The 15,883-nt window shown below is 31.6% G+C and overlaps 2 protein-coding genes across 7 annotated transcripts in view; one reads left to right on the top strand and one right to left on the bottom strand.

Moving 5' to 3' along the window:
- The window catches only part of Ptpmeg (protein tyrosine phosphatase Meg), a 9,317-nt gene extending 2,730 nt beyond the window's left edge, over positions 1–6,587 (bottom strand). Inside the window, exons 1-17 of one of the 6 annotated variants that reach the window (XM_089080473.1) lie at positions 6,090–6,587; positions 4,683–4,886; positions 4,483–4,611; positions 4,267–4,315; positions 3,976–4,143; positions 3,746–3,866; positions 3,586–3,673; positions 3,356–3,508; positions 3,019–3,251; positions 2,731–2,901; positions 2,283–2,460; positions 2,035–2,202; positions 1,786–1,961; positions 1,493–1,692; positions 1,038–1,381; positions 633–917; positions 1–559 (exon numbers count right to left, since the gene is read on the bottom strand). The exon at positions 1–559 is cut by the window's left edge and continues 2,730 nt beyond it. In XM_089080473.1, coding sequence (XP_088936599.1) covers positions 476–559; positions 633–917; positions 1,038–1,381; positions 1,493–1,692; positions 1,786–1,961; positions 2,035–2,202; positions 2,283–2,460; positions 2,731–2,901; positions 3,019–3,251; positions 3,356–3,508; positions 3,586–3,673; positions 3,746–3,866; positions 3,976–4,143; positions 4,267–4,315; positions 4,483–4,611; positions 4,683–4,886; positions 6,090–6,173 — 2,835 coding nt within the window. In that variant the 5' untranslated portion in view covers positions 6,174–6,587 and the 3' untranslated portion in view covers positions 1–475. Of the gene's footprint in view, positions 560–632; positions 918–1,037; positions 1,382–1,492; positions 1,693–1,785; positions 1,962–2,034; positions 2,203–2,282; positions 2,461–2,730; positions 2,902–3,018; positions 3,252–3,355; positions 3,509–3,585; positions 3,674–3,745; positions 3,867–3,975; positions 4,144–4,266; positions 4,316–4,482; positions 4,635–4,682; positions 4,895–5,621; positions 6,056–6,089 lie in introns of those variants that run through there. The other 5 variants (XM_089080471.1, XM_011642495.3, XM_089080470.1 and 2 more) reach the window with 5 other exon arrangements.
- Positions 6,588–8,299: 1,712 nt separating this feature from the next.
- dre4 (SPT16 homolog, facilitates chromatin remodeling subunit dre4) lies at positions 8,300–15,144 on the top strand. The gene is made up of 17 exons (XM_011642493.3): positions 8,300–8,726; positions 8,824–8,928; positions 9,446–9,610; positions 9,715–9,867; positions 9,946–10,092; positions 10,199–10,468; positions 10,569–11,855; positions 11,950–12,132; positions 12,221–12,352; positions 12,444–12,613; positions 12,710–12,893; positions 13,004–13,082; positions 13,170–13,338; positions 13,416–13,499; positions 13,596–13,661; positions 13,719–13,844; positions 13,918–15,144. Exons 1-17 carry the CDS (start codon positions 8,658–8,660, stop codon positions 13,922–13,924), a joined length of 3,396 nt encoding a protein of 1,131 aa, XP_011640795.2. The 5' UTR covers positions 8,300–8,657; the 3' UTR covers positions 13,925–15,144.
- Positions 15,145–15,883: the final 739 nt, after the last annotated feature.

Genomic DNA, 15,883 nt, shown 5'->3' with positions numbered 1-15,883 from the left:
TACATATACACACATACATATATATATATATATATATATATATAAATGTATTTATAAATTTAATAGTGCATTACTTTTTTGAGGCTTCTTAAATACATGTCTCATAGAAATATTTTAAATTATCAAGAACATTAATACTCGTAACAGAAAAATATGATCACATTTTGTACAAAACAATGTTTTGTACAAAGAAATAAAATAAATCACTAAAATATTAAATCAATCTACGTATAAGACTAAACAGAAATAGAAACTTTTGTTACAGTAATGAGTGAGAACTGGACATGTCAGTTATATATAAATGAAATGTATACTTTATGCAGTAAATATCTGTTTTTTCTAGGATATGCTATATTAAATATATATTATATGTTATTGTCAAAGTATAAAACTACTTTCTAGTGGCATGATGCTTGAAGATGTGAGAGAAGAAATGGTATAATTACAAAATGCTGTCCATCTTGAATTTTTATTTTCATCTACTAAACTCTGGAAGTGGCTTGGCTATCCCTTCACTATAGGCTTTATGGACTGCTTCACACACAAATCTATATTGACTCTGGAAGGAAAAAGAATGTTATATTCAAATAAAATAATATGTTATAAATAATATGACAACGAATGAAACCTACAGCATTCTGTATCATCATTGCTCTCTGATCTCTCATAGAGCGTACAATATCTAACGGATACACTGGTTGATTAGCTTCAATTAAACACAATGCAGTTTCCATTAAAACTAATACACCGGTTCGTCCTATTCCAGCAGAACAATGCACAACCGCAGGTTCAACTATTCCAGTACGAGCTGCTCTAACACGCTCTGTAAATGTAGTAAATTGTCGCCAATCACTGGGTACTCCGTGATCAGGCCAGCTGCAATACTGCATATGTGTTATATCTCTTTCTTCTCCAGTCTGCAAACATATATGTTGATTGCACACATTAAAAATGCGCACATTATTATATTGTTGTGCATTATATTTCATATTCTCATATTTTCTTTTCCTCTTACAATAATACAAAACTTTACTTACGTTAACATCGCGAAGTATGAATTCTCTAAAAATAAATGTATCTTCGACATTTTCTGCAGTCGATGTAAGAGTGAGATTCCGTAATGTAAGGGTCTCGTTATACGCCGGCCAGTATTGATGACATTTTGCACGACCGCGTTCAACTAGAGTTGTCAGCATAACGACAAGTGTGCTACCGGCTTCTAAAATCATTTGCCAAAAATCGGCAACGGTGGAAGACAGAGGACCCTGCGTAGCGATATATCTATTAATAATGCCTGAACCTGGTATTTCCATGTTCACATAATTCGCATTAATGTAATCTCCGTTCGCAGATCCCATCAAGATCACTCGAGTAACATCATCTACAAAAATTTGTATATTATGCAAATGATTTCAATAATTATTCAATTTCAAATGAATGTATCTTATTAATCATTTATTAATTCGTTTTATTACAGAAAACTTTAACTTACACGGTGAAATATCTCGATAGCGATTTTTTGATTGATTTTCTGGTTTTTTTGATTCAAGCGATGTAAGTTCCGGATTTTTTCTGTATAACTGTTCATATTGCGCGATAAGAGCACCACTTGCTAGACCATCCGCAAGCAGCAACATAGATTGCGCTAGTGCATCAGATCCAATAGCTGCATGAGGTGCATCAGGTACATACCTTGTACCAATTCATTATAATTATATATAATTAACATTGCAAAGTTCAATATATATTTTAAAAATGTGTACAATTTGGAATGCTTCTATATACCTATAAGGCGGTTCTTCTTCGGATGTCTCATCGGTACCAGCCAATGCATTATATAGAGCATTAGGTCTGACAGTTAAAGTAAGTTCACCGGATCCGCGATCGCGTGATTGGCGTATCAAGTTCACTACGCGTTCATGCAATAAACCACTCACATCGATTCCATTAATATAAACAACCTGCATAAAGAAAAACTATAATATCACACAAAATATTGGTGTAGATTAAAGTGTGCATTAAATGATGAGGTACTTGATCTCCTTCGTTCAATTTTGGATAACAGCGATCAGCAGGTGTATTCGGTGCTACTCGTGATACCAAGATCGGCATATCTAAATCTAATCCACCTTTTACATTAAAACCAAAACGTCCTTGTTCATCTGGCGTTAAAGATATAGTTACTAAACCATCTTCTAATATCTAAAATGAAAAATGTAGTCATTCAATATTCTTATTTACATTTGTTAGTCATTATATATATTTGTAGTAGATATGCATACTTGCGGAGCTGGTGAACTAGTAGGTTCACTATAGTCTGGCAAATCATAAATATTTCTTTCAGTAGTTGTATCATCATCCGCATAACTGAATACTCGCGAGCCTAATGCTGGAGAAAACGCTCCACCTTGCGTGTAGCTTCCTGTTATTTCTTCCCTCAAAGATAAAAAACCACCTTCACTATAAGAGGAGATAAATGAAACAAAAGATACTAAATAAAAATAAGTATTAACCAAATGTTCTCTTTTACTATTAATATAATTTGTTTTATGAATTATATAAATCATAATGTCAAAAATTATATTGTACATTCTACAGCAATTATTATTTCTTTTGTCTATTTTTTGCAAATAAAATACTTTAATAACTTCTATTTGACTGATTATAATTAAAAGAAATAATATACTTAAAGAAACTTCTGGAATATAAATATTATTATATGTAACTAACTCATCACTTGGATTTCCTTCACCCCATGCTTGACGAGGTTCACGAGCACCAAGAGATTGAACCTTATTATCATAAGACCGAGGAGGTCTTCCAGGAGGTATTGTTAGTTTTCCTTTATCTTCAGCAACAGGTGCTGTTGCAATAGTATGAGCAATTTTCTTACTAGGTGATCTAAACATCAAAAGTTTTCAAAAAAGTTTTGAAGGAAATTAAAAAAAAATGTTTATCCAAATTATTCTTAGTTTTTAAGAATAAATTTAATAATTTATAGCAAATTGCTATAATTACCGTATAAATGTCCTCTCCACACGTGCTCTGTGCTTCCCATCTTCAACCGTTTGAAACTCTGTACGTCCCGAATAAGTAAATCTACTGCTTAAAGTAAGAGGAAACCGTTTTGGCCGCATTTTCGGACTATGAAGTCTAAAAAAGGTATGATGTTCGACACAAGCTTTCCACAGGTTTTTGGAACTACGATAAGTTTGCATATTAAAGCCCAATAACGTATCATAATTTTCGGACTGCAACATAAATTAATTTGCAAAAGTGAGAAAAAAAAATCATATATATTAATGAATAGTGAGACCTTGTTGAATCATATATATTAATGAATAGTGAAACCTACTTGTTCTCGTCGAAGTTGTATAAAAAATTGTTTTCTTTTAAAAGAGATTTTAACTATTTTTGACCATGAAAATACATTAATTTTTATACCATTCTGAAATACAACCAGACCAATTGATGTAACACCTAACTGTATTTCTTTATTTGTTGAATCCTAAAAAGCAAGCAAAATATCTATGTATATGCTTATTCGATAAAAATATTTTTAAAAATCGAATATCCATTACATACCCTTGCTTTATGTAATTCTACTCCATACATATCTAAGCGTTTTGCATGATCTAGGAAATTAAATTCCGCATCGGCTGGCAATTGTCCCCTATAGATAAAAATTCATTTAATATTAAAATAAGTTACAAAATTTATAAGACATTGTAAAAAATAAACGAACTTGTGCAGTTTATGTAACTCTGATATTTTCTTTTCCATTTCTTCAGTTTGTCCAGGTATCAATTGTAACTGTGAAAGATAACCTGGTCCATGTTCTTCTGGATGATAATCTCCTAATTCCGCTATACACATATGGAATAAAAAAGATGTATTTCTTTTATTAATTTTATTCATTTCTTTTATTAATTTGTATTTTAAGACTGAAATTATAATATTGTCTCTCAAACTTACATTGAACTGTATAACTGGCAATTAAACAAGCTGTACTAGATGGTAATTGAAGTTTTCCTTGAAGAATATCTCTACGTATTTGTAAATAAAATTGATATCTGGTATATTCTTCCTGCAGCTTACTAGGATCAGATACATAAAATTTTACTCTAAAAAAGAAATGTCCACCTGGAACAAGTAAATATATGTTGTGCACTTGTGACCATATAACATGAAAAAATAATCGACTAGAAAATATATTTAACTTTTTTATAATTATAAATATTTTATTAAAGGAAATAGGATCTTTACCCTTACTTCTTATCTGCTTTTTCACCGGTTTAGAGGGGTCCAGCCATCTCTGAAAATATTTATATTAAAAATTAATCATTATTTCTTTTAAATATCTTTTAATTACGTGTTATAAAATTTGTATATACTATGTAATATTAAAAAAAATTAAAATTAAATAATATTCGTATCATATATTAAAACAGTTTTAATTCTAATTCTAACATTTTACATTACCATTACATCAGACGTAGGAATAGTTGTGCTAATTCCATTTTCAGCGTATTGTAAACCAAAATAATCCTTTTCAATGAGTTCCAAATGTTGAAATACCAAGTCTAATAAAACTTGCCCTTTTGCTCGTTTCTGTGATACATAATTTATTTTTTCTTGAATATTTGAATTATTAGACTCACAAAAAAATATAATAGACTTACATCTAATTGAAACGTATGCTGTGTATCATCTAGGAAAGTAACAGTGGCTGACAAAGATTTTAATCTACGATTCCTCGCTAATTCGGCACCACGAACGTGGTAGCTCCCACTGGAGCCACTCAACGCTCTACGCGATACACTTTCGATCATCTCAAATATATGAAGGTGTGTCAACCACCTTCTCGACACCACCTCTCTGCTATGCTGACTACCTGTATTGAAAATTAAACAAATTATTAAATGTATTGCACAAATAAAAAAATACATATAATCTGCTAACGATTATTTAATGTATTTCACTGTGCAATATATAAAACTTGTGTATATAAAAATCTTAAAAATATATTTAATTTCCTTTTGTAAAATTTAATATAATTTATCCATATATTTTACAAAACATGTATTAAAGTTAAAACCAGTTATATACAAAAATAATGCAAAGACTCAATTATATACCAAGGATTAGGCCAAGTTAGTAAATAATTAAATTGAAATACATAAAACATAGCACGCAGTGATTTTACATACATGTTTCAATGATACATATTTACAAGTATACGAGAATATTATCATTCTATTAGAACTGTAAATTTTGTTGATTGTAGAGTAACAAAAATTTGCAAAAGCATATCTCTTCTTTGCATTCAAATTATTTATTAATAGATATGTTTTAAACATAAATGAATAAAAAGATTTTGTTAAAATATGTTTACGCAAAGATCTATATTTTTCAGCTATGTTCTTCAAAATGCCGTGTATTTTTCTTTCTTTTCCTATATCTTATTCTTTTCTTTTCTTTTTGATAAATTTGAATTATATGCTCCATTTTAAATGTTAAAAGAAAGCATAGCTGAAAAGATGAAAACTCTCTTTGCAAGTGAAAACAGTTTTGTTAATCAACACTTCAAATCACAAATAAATATATGAAAATATAATTACATTCTAGGGCTGTCATTAAAAATGAGTTTACCAAGATTTTAGGTCAATAATCCAATGTGAGTTACATAATCAAATTGCCATCTACCGTATGCCAGAATAATACAGAATGGGAATATTCTGAAAATAGTTTACACAAAAAAAACAGAGAAAGGGACTACAAGAGATCAACTGCATGTCGCACAATCAAATTTCCAGAACTAGCCATTAATATTGACAAATGTATATTCGCATGTATCAACAATCAAGTTTGCAATTACTGTAAAATTAGATGAGAAATATACATTAGATTGTTTAAACTGCAGTACGAAGACGATGAAGAACATGAAAAATAATTCGTCATCCGACATGCAAAATCATTCCTCGACCAGAGACGCGGGACGTGGTTCTAGATGTAAAAAAAAAAATAGGTATCCCACGAATAATTCGAGATTCGGCGAGTTCGCTGGGGGGAAAGCCTGGGATACTCACGTTCATGATACAAGCGACACGTTTTACTCGCGTTTGCCGTGAAACCCTGCGCGCAGAATTCGGCAAACCGTTCCAAATGTACATACGACACTAGGAACCGCGCTTTCCTCGGGACGGCGTTGAGTTCTCGGGCAAGACAGGCACGAGCCTCTTTTCATAATTTCGCGGATCCAACCACGGTCCACTCAAGGTGGATGTGTGTCATTCCGGCGCGGCGGGGCAACAAACTATCATGCATTTCCACGCACTGTGAATCGCGCCTCCCGACGCCCCGCCACAAACAAATTTCTAATCCACCACCTTCCTCGGCTCTTTCATCCTCGCCGATATATACGTATAAGGCAACGTGCGAGTAGTCGATTGCGGCCCCGACGAGCGGCGACGTTCGAGTCGATCAGTCAATCGCGGATAAAAGCATTCCGCAATTACGCGAGCGAGCTTACAAAAATATATATACGCGCATATATGCGGAATCTATTCAGGTGCAGCATATGTATATATATATGTACAGTGCTGTGCATTAATGATGTTCTTTTGGGTGTAGAAAGGTGTAGAAACGATATATGTAAGTGCCTATATTGCCCAGACAACTTGTGCGTAAATATATAAATATGTGAATAAGGCCTTTTCATGCCTTTCATGCCTTTTCATGCTGACGCTCGACGCTCATTTTTAATATCAAAGTAGGTCACGTGATCCAAATCGACGCGGAAATAATGAAATTTGAATAGTCATTTTTTGATCATGTGATCTATTTTGACAGTGAAAATATGCGTCAGTATAAAAAAGCATCTTAAAAAAATTATTCAATTGCATTTTTATCGTAAGAATGCACATAAAATGCGATTGGATAATTTTCTTTATGCACAGCACTTTATGATTGCGCAGCTATGCAAATTTGTATGGATAGATTCTGAATATCTTTCTCGCGCTTCTTCAAGGAAATACGCAGAGGAAGTCTAGAGGTGGCGCGCATATCTGCACTTATCTCCGTTAAAAAGGATGGCGTAATGTATGTCAATGTACAAATGCATGTACGTATACATATATATGTATGCGCATAAAATGAGAACGAATATCTATATATAGCCATTTTGCGAGTTTTGCTGCGAAATAAAGACCCTAATCGATCTCTAACATCCCAATGCAAGAGACATTTGATTATCTAAGTGTCGGTCCACAATAAGTATTTAATCTTTAAGCCGTAAAAAATTGACCAATCATAGTCGATTATTCTTTTCATATTAGATTATAATTGGTCAATTTCTTACGTCTCTTAAAGCTTAAATCACTTATTATGGATCGACACTAAGTGTCGGTCCACAATAAATGATTTAAGCTTTAAGAAGTAAGAAATTGACCAATTATAATCGAATATGAAAAGAATAATCGACTATGATTGATCAATTTCTTACGACTTAAAGATTAAATACTTATTGTGGACCGACACTAACGCAGATATAGAGATTTTACAATGTGCATTACAATGTGTGAATGAAAGTATACACGTGCGCGCATGCTCACGCACATCACGCATGAGTATGTATGTATGTATTGTATATACGCATGTATGTAGTAAAAGGAGATTACATTAGGGTGACTTTCACTAACCTCCAGTTAAGTTAATCAGCCGTTTATTCCATTGGAATTGACCAATCGCAATTTGTCCACAAATTTAACAACAAATACAATTGGTCTTAATCGGAGGTGATGAAAGTCACCCTTGAACTAACAAAAATGCTAATTCAAGAGTACAGTTTCACAGGACGCATTGTCGTGATGCTGGATAGTAATTTTTGAGCTATAGCTTTGTCAGCTTTTTTTTTATAAACTATATTGAAAGGAAACAATGATCGAGCAATCGACTTTTTGAATATAAAATCTAATTGATAGATCAATTGATTAGGTCGATTGTGTTCTTGAAACGATATGAAAATTACAAAAATAAGAAAATTCATTGGAGCATCTGCGATATATAAAAATCTAGTAACTTTAAATAATTTTTAACATTGGTTGCAGAGAAAGCAACTATCTATGTATTTAGCTGAATATAATTTGCCGAATCAGTTCGATAGAAAAGTAGTTTCGAGTGATCTCGAATAAGCTGACGCTCGATTGGCTGTCGTCTGAGACACGCGTTATTCCCTAGCGTTCTTGCGTGAGGAATGACGAGCCAACCAATCAGCACTCCGTTCTCTCGCGCGGGACGCTTTTGCGACGCGACCGTCACGATTCGCGGCATCACGAGCGTTGCGTGTATTGCGGATTGCGGGTTTGGTTATAAATCCCGCCATCTCCGTATCTGTGGTCGCACAAGTTTACCGCGATCGTCAATGTTCGTTACTCCGTCGGCGGTCGAATTCGCGAGGTAAACCGATTTGCGTACCGGCACTATAAATCACACGAGAAAACCGAGTGGGAAGATGTGATAACGCTGCGGCGATCTGCGTGTCTTCTGAATGTTTTGTTCCTTCGCCCGCTTACAACGCAGGCGTTGATTATATTTTCGTATTAGAGAGAGAGAGCTCCTGTAACCGCGTGCGTGAGTAAAAATCCAAACGCCAAACCATGGCAAACGTGTCTCTCGACAAAGATATGTTTTTCCGGCGTATGAAGCGCCTGTACGCCGCGTGGAAGGTAAGCGCGTAAATTGCATAATATACCGCCAATGACCCCGGCGCGTTGAATTCTGAATTGTCGCGTTCTCTTACCCTCAATCTTTTGTTTTCAACAGGATGGAGAAGTCGGTACCGATGACAGTTTCAGCAAAATGGATTGTCTCATTTCTGCTGTTGGCACTGATGAAGATATTGTTTACAGCAAATCCATAGCATTGCAGGTACACCTATGTTTCAGATTTATAAACTTTACAACTTACAATTCTGTCTCTCATTTGTTACAAATATCTGTTAAAAGGAGGTGGTACATATGCTAATTTTTTTAATGTTCAGTTCTACTAAATTAACTTTAACTCTATTTAATTCTTAATTTTTTTCTAATTTTTAGAACTAAAAAAATAAAAAATAAGTTAAACCGAAATTAAAGTTAATTAATATCAGTAAGAGATATATGATTGAACGTGTGTATAATTAATCATTATTTGTATATTTTTTCACTATTTATCTAAGAATATTGCATGAAATATTACATTCGATATATTTTTATAAATTAGTTTTTTAATATTTTAGTTTTTATATGTATATCCTATTTGTTAGAAATATATATATATATATATCATTTATATATTAATAATTTAAAATTATTTTATATTGAAGAAATATGTACCAGAAAAACTATATGCCTTGTTGATTGAGAAATGAATTTATTATAATATATATATATATGCTTTGTTTCAGACATGGCTCCTCAGTTACGAACTTACAGATACTATAATGATATTGGCAGAAGAATCTATTAATTTCTTGGCCAGTAAAAAGAAAATCGAATTTCTAAGAAAAGTGGAAAATCAGAATACTGAAGATACAGGAGTACCACCTGTGAAATTATTTGTGAGGGATAGAGTATGTACATCATATTATAATAATTGCATATATGATAATTTTATTATTGAGTATGGTGAGAGCAATATTTGGTGGTAAGCAATATTTGAATATTTTTTTTACAGATTGATGAAGATAAAGGAAATTTTGCAAAACTTATTGAAGTGATGAAACAAAGTAAAAAAGGCAAAACTTTGGGAGTGTTTTCAAAAGAAAATTATCCAGGTGCTTTTATGGATGCATGGAGGGCCACTTTAAAAAATGAATCTTTTGATACGGTAAATGGATGAAATGTGTGATAGAAAAATTTAGTAAATATATATGTATAAATTGAAAAAATAAAAATTTTTAATCAGGTTGATGTAAGTGCTGCCGCTGCTTATGTCATGTGCCCAAAAGAAGATAGTGAAATAATTACTATAAAGAAAGCTTGTCTAATATCTGTGGATGTTTTTACCAAGTACCTTAAAGATCAAATAATGGAAATCATAGATTCGGATAAGGTATATTTTCTTTAGTTCTATATAAAATCATATATTCATTACAAATATTTATAAAAAAAGAAACAAGATATATAAGAAAAGTTACAATAATACACTTTATTTTCAGAAAGTTAAACATTCAAAATTGGCAGAAGGTGTAGATACAGCTATTACAAATAAGAAATATGTAACTGGAGTAGATATTACACAGGTAGATATGTGTTATCCTGCGATTATACAAAGTGGTGGAAATTATTCGCTTAAATTTAGTGCTGTTAGCGATAAAAACACTACTCTTCACTTTGGTGTTATTGTTTGTTCATTGGGCGCACGTTACAAATCTTACTGTTCAAATATAGTGAGAACTCTGTTAGTTAATCCCACAAAAATAATCGAGGTATGAAATGGGCACATTTATATCAAAAAACATAAGTATTCATATTACTAAAATTATAAAAAAAGTATATAAATGGTTCTATAATTTATAATTGTTACAGGAAAATTACAATTTCTTGTTACAACTAGAAGAAGAGATCTTGAAAAAATTAACTGCAGGAACAAAGATAAGTGAAGTATATGAGACTGGTATCAAGTTTGTGAAAGATGAGAAACCAGAAATGTTAAATCATTTAACTAAGAATTTTGGATTTGCTATGGGTATTGAATTTAAAGAAAGTTCTTTGCTATTGGGTCCGAAAATTCATGCAATAACTAAAAAGGGCATGGTATTTAATGTTAATGTTGGTCTTGCAAACCTTACCAATCCAGACGCAACAGACAAGGAAGGGAAAACATATGCCCTTTTCATAGGCGATACAGTTATAGTGAATGAGGGACAACCTGCTACTATTTTGACTCCTTCGAAGAAAAAAGTAAAAAATATAGGTATATATGTGAAAGATGATGAAGATGAAGAAGAAGAGGGCAGTGGAAAAGAGAATGAACCAAAGCCGGAAATCTTGGGACGTGGAAAAAGAACAGCTGTGATAGAATCAAAGTTGAGAACAGAGCATAGCTCAGAGGAAAAAAGAAAACAACATCAAAAGGAATTGGCTCAACAATTGAATGAAGTTGCTAAAGCTCGGTTGGCCCAACAGTCTGGTGGTAAAGAACAGGAGAAGATACGTAAATCAACAGTATCTTATAAAAGCTTGAGTCACATGCCACGCGAACCAGAAGTCAAAGAATTAAAATTGTATGTGGATAAGAAGTATGAAACTGTGATTTTACCTATCGCTGGTATTCCGGTACCTTTCCACATATCAACAATTAAGAACATTTCACAATCAGTAGAAGGAGATTATACGTATCTTAGAATAAATTTCTTTCACCCGGGTGCAACGATGGGACGAAATGAAGGTGGATCTTATCCTCAGCCTGATGCAACGTTTGTTAAGGAAGTAACATATCGAAGCACAAATACCAAAGAGCCTGGCGAGATTTCCGCACCATCGTCAAACTTGAATACAGCCTTTAGACTAATTAAAGAAGTCCAGAAGAAATTCAAAAATCGGGAAGCGGAAGAGAGAGAAAAAGAAGACCTTGTAAAACAAGATACCTTAATATTATCGCAGAATAAAGGCAATCCAAAATTAAAAGACTTATATATTCGCCCAAATATTGTTACAAAAAGAATGACTGGCGGTTTAGAAGCGCACACAAATGGATTCCGTTATACTTCAGTTCGTGGGGATAAAGTGGATATTCTTTATAATAACATTAAGAATGCTTTCTTTCAACCGTGTGATGGTGAAATGATTATATTGCTTCATTTTCATTTAAAAGTATGTATAATAATTGTTATATTGAGTGAATATTATTTAAATATTAACAAATAAGAATGATATTAATTTATACGCATGTTTATACAAATTTTAGCATGCTATTATGTTTGGTAAAAAGAAACATGTAGACGTACAGTTCTATACTGAAGTTGGAGAAATTACTACAGATTTAGGTAAACATCAGCATATGCATGATCGAGATGATCTTGCAGCTGAACAGTCGGAACGAGAACTAAGACATAAATTAAAAACTGCTTTTAAAAGCTTTTGTGAAAAGGTATATATAAATTTGATTTAACATCATTTTAATTTATCACTGATTGATATTTCCGTCGCGTAATAATATATATCTCAATTATATAAAGGTTGAAGGAATGACAAAACAAGAGATAGAATTTGATACACCATTTCGAGATTTGGGATTTCCTGGTGCACCATATAGGAGTACTGTTTTGCTTCAACCAACTAGTGGATGTTTGGTTAATTTAACAGAATGGGTAATGTTTTTATATATTTCAAGACAGTGAATATTACATGCTATTACATGCTATTACATGCTATTACATGCAATATTATATTTTATTTCAGCCTCCATTTGTCATTACCTTGGAAGATGTTGAATTGGTCCACTTCGAAAGAGTACAATTTCATCTAAAGAACTTTGACATGATTTTTGTCTTCAAAGATTATCATAGAAAAGTAGCGATGGTAAATGCTATTCCTATGAATATGCTAGATCATGTCAAAGAATGGTTAAAGTAAGTAAAATTATATAAATTATATAAATTAACAATCTATACTAAATTAAAGTATAACAATTTTCTTAATTGTTAAATTTATGATTTCTTATTTAGTTCATGTGACATTCGGTACTCTGAAGGTGTTCAATCTTTGAATTGGACGAAGATTATGAAGACTATAACAGATGATCCTGAAGGCTTCTTTGAAAGTGGAGGATGGACTTTCTTGGATCCAGAAAGTGATGCTGAAAACGAGGAAGTTGAAGATGAAGAAGAGGAAGAAGATGATGCTTATGAGGTTCGAATGCAAATTGAATTTTCTCAAAAAATATATGATGTGATATATATATATATATATATTTGAAACATATGAGTGATAAATATATTTTATTTTTCATTTATTTATAGCCATCTGATATGGATAGTGAAGAAGAATCTGACGATGATTCTGAATATTCGGAAGCTTCTGAAGATACTGATAGCGAAGGTATTTTATCCGAAATGATAGTATTTGAATCTTTATAATTTTATTTTCTGATTTTGTTTCATATTTTTTGTTTGATATCTTTTCCAGAAGAAGAATTAGGTAGCTCTGAGGAATCAGGAAAAGATTGGTCGGATTTAGAAAGAGAAGCGGCCGAAGAGGATAAAGAGAGAGGAGACGATCGTTATCGTGACGATTATAGCTCCAGTAAAAAGAAGAAAGCAAACCGAAGACAATCTCCATCTTCTTCGAAAGATAGGTATTGTACATATAAATATGTTTGATATTTTAACATTTTTATTAAACATAGATTTTATAAATAATGTTTCATATTAGGCATAATTCCAAACACAAAAGTTCTTCAAACTCGAAAAGCAAAAACTCGTCCAGTAAAGATAAACGATCATCGGACAAACACAGGTAAATGGTCTATTAGAATATAGAAATAGATATTCTTGCCTAAAATAAATACTTCGTTTGCGAAATTATATCGAGTTTATGCTTTAATAATTAAAGAACGGATCGATCACGGAGTGGGGGCTCACACAAGAAAGGGTCTCCTTCCAAATCATCCAAACACAGGTGATTACCATGATATTTTATATTTTTCATGTTATTAATTGATATTTGTTTGTTTAGTCCTAAAAAGAGTGATAAGCACGATAAACATGATAAGAGTAAATCGTCGCATTCTTCGTCTAACAGTAAGAAACGCTCTCGTGAGGAAAGTTCAGAGAGAAGTGATAGAGGATCTAAAAGATCTAAGTAAGTAATAATTAGTAAAGAGTACTCTTAACACATGATATTAAATATACATTTAATTATTAAATTTTTGCAGGAAGTAAATATGGACAAGATCTGCACATTGAAAAAAGGACACACAAAAAATTATAACGAATACCACATTAATTCCAAGTAAAGCTTTTTTAAGATATAGCGAACAGCTAATTTGTAGAAATAGTACATTTTCTTGCATTGAATCAGCAGAGAGGAAGTGATTCAATTGAAATTATTTTTTGAATTATAATTCTTTTGCCGTTCGAGTATTTTACTTTCGTACATATTAGTTTATTGTAGTATGATACAGAAACTTCACATATAACAGCGATAATTAACATCCTTTGTAATCTATCTTTCTATTAAATATTTCTATATTTGAAATTTTTAATGTACATAACAATCAAATTTTGTACGAAGTCAAAATATGTAGGAATATATGCGTGTTACTATTTTTGTTTAGTATTTTTTCAATTAATTGTCAAAAAAACATGGTTTCTCCTTTTTTTTATCTATATTTGTGTTTTCTATTGTTATCTATATGTTTTTGATATTAATGTAGTTCCTAAGATTAAGTATCTCATTCCATTTATTATCTGATAACCGCACATGCATATACATCTCTTAAGTTTTCCGTAACACATGAGATGTTAAAATAAATGATTTAATGAGGTAAATTTAGAGTACTTCTTTTTCTCAAGAAATGTTAGAAAATCATCTTATGTATAGTTTGTCGTGATATTTTCGAATCGATGAGAGATACTCAAATTTATTATACTGATAAGAAATATAATATAGAATTGCATTAATATAAATATATCTGATAAAATTAATTATAATAAAAAAAATAATATAAATGCAAGATAATGTACTAACAATAATCGCGATTCATTACGGTACATGGGCTCTGATAATTTTTTTCTTGGAGCTTATTAAAAAAATTTGAAATTTTTAGCTACTTTGAAGTGTCATTGGATTTATATACTTAATGTTATTTGAAGAAATAACACATCTTGACTTGTTATATGCTTTAATTATTCAGAAAAATGGAGGTATATTTATGATTTCATTGCGCCCATGCATTATATACGTTAAAAAACAAAAGAATTGTTGATTCGAAAAGTGAGAAAGGCCGAAACGAATTGAAACTTATTCACAACTCATTTACATAGTTCTCAGATTTGTACCTTAACATAATAAAACTGTTTTTAAGTTATTTAACATTAATGTACAAATGTCATTTGTGATTTTTATATTCCAAAATGTATGTAATGTTGATACATGAAAACGATTGTTTTTATTAAAATGCCCCACTACTCATGAAAAAGATTTTCTATTATTGTACGATAGTATTATAGATTTAGAGAAATAAATGTTAGAGAAATAAATGATCTGAGTACAATGTATGTGCGAGAAATTACAAAAAAAGAACCACTAATCAGTAATTTATTAATAATAACTATTTTCTATTAAGCTTTTGTAACAGGTAGCATAAGATGATCGAACTGTATATTGTTATATAATGAATTTTCTGATAGATTTATCCCATTTACATACGCTCGGCTCTGTATATATACATATATATGAAAGAAAGTGAAAGTTCCATAAGAAACATGAATCGAGATCTTCCGCTCTCAATATAGACATGTATTATAATAATGAGACAATAAAATTAGCAGAACAAAAACGGAAAATATGATCTCATAACCCCGTCGTGTATTGATTATGCTGAAATTTGCGATCTAGCTGTGTCATAATAAACGGCAGAGCAGAAAAATTACGTTCAATAACACGATGAATAGAAGTGAAAGTACGCTTCTTCGATAAGTAGTTCTGCAACTTTCTCTATGATATATCGCTAGCAGCATACATAATTCAAACTAGAGGGTCCTTACGAGAATACGTGATTAATTTCATGATTTGCAGACTGCACGTTTTGAGGAACGTCAATTTCAATACTTAATCCCTTGTGAAACTGCACATCAATAAAATTATGAAAGAGATGAAGTATTTTATTAGTAAAGTAT

This window comes from Pogonomyrmex barbatus, unplaced genomic scaffold, assembly GCF_055798465.1.
Source record: "Pogonomyrmex barbatus isolate J1 unplaced genomic scaffold, ASM5579846v1 scaffold3, whole genome shotgun sequence".
Classification (NCBI taxonomy): domain Eukaryota; kingdom Metazoa; phylum Arthropoda; class Insecta; order Hymenoptera; family Formicidae; genus Pogonomyrmex; species Pogonomyrmex barbatus.
Note: the sequence above shows the minus strand (reverse complement) of the source record. Positions and strands in the feature narration are given on the sequence as shown.

Coding starts and splice junctions, on each gene's coding strand:
- dre4 (XM_011642493.3), top strand. CDS start 8,658: ATGGCAAACGTGTCTCTCGACAAAGATATGTTTTTCCGGCGTATGAAG. Junction 8,929..9,445: donor GCAAATCCATAGCATTGCAG/GTACACCTATGT, acceptor GCTTTGTTTCAG/ACATGGCTCCTCAGTTACGA. Junction 12,353..12,443: donor TGGTTAATTTAACAGAATGG/GTAATGTTTTTA, acceptor ATTTTATTTCAG/CCTCCATTTGTCATTACCTT.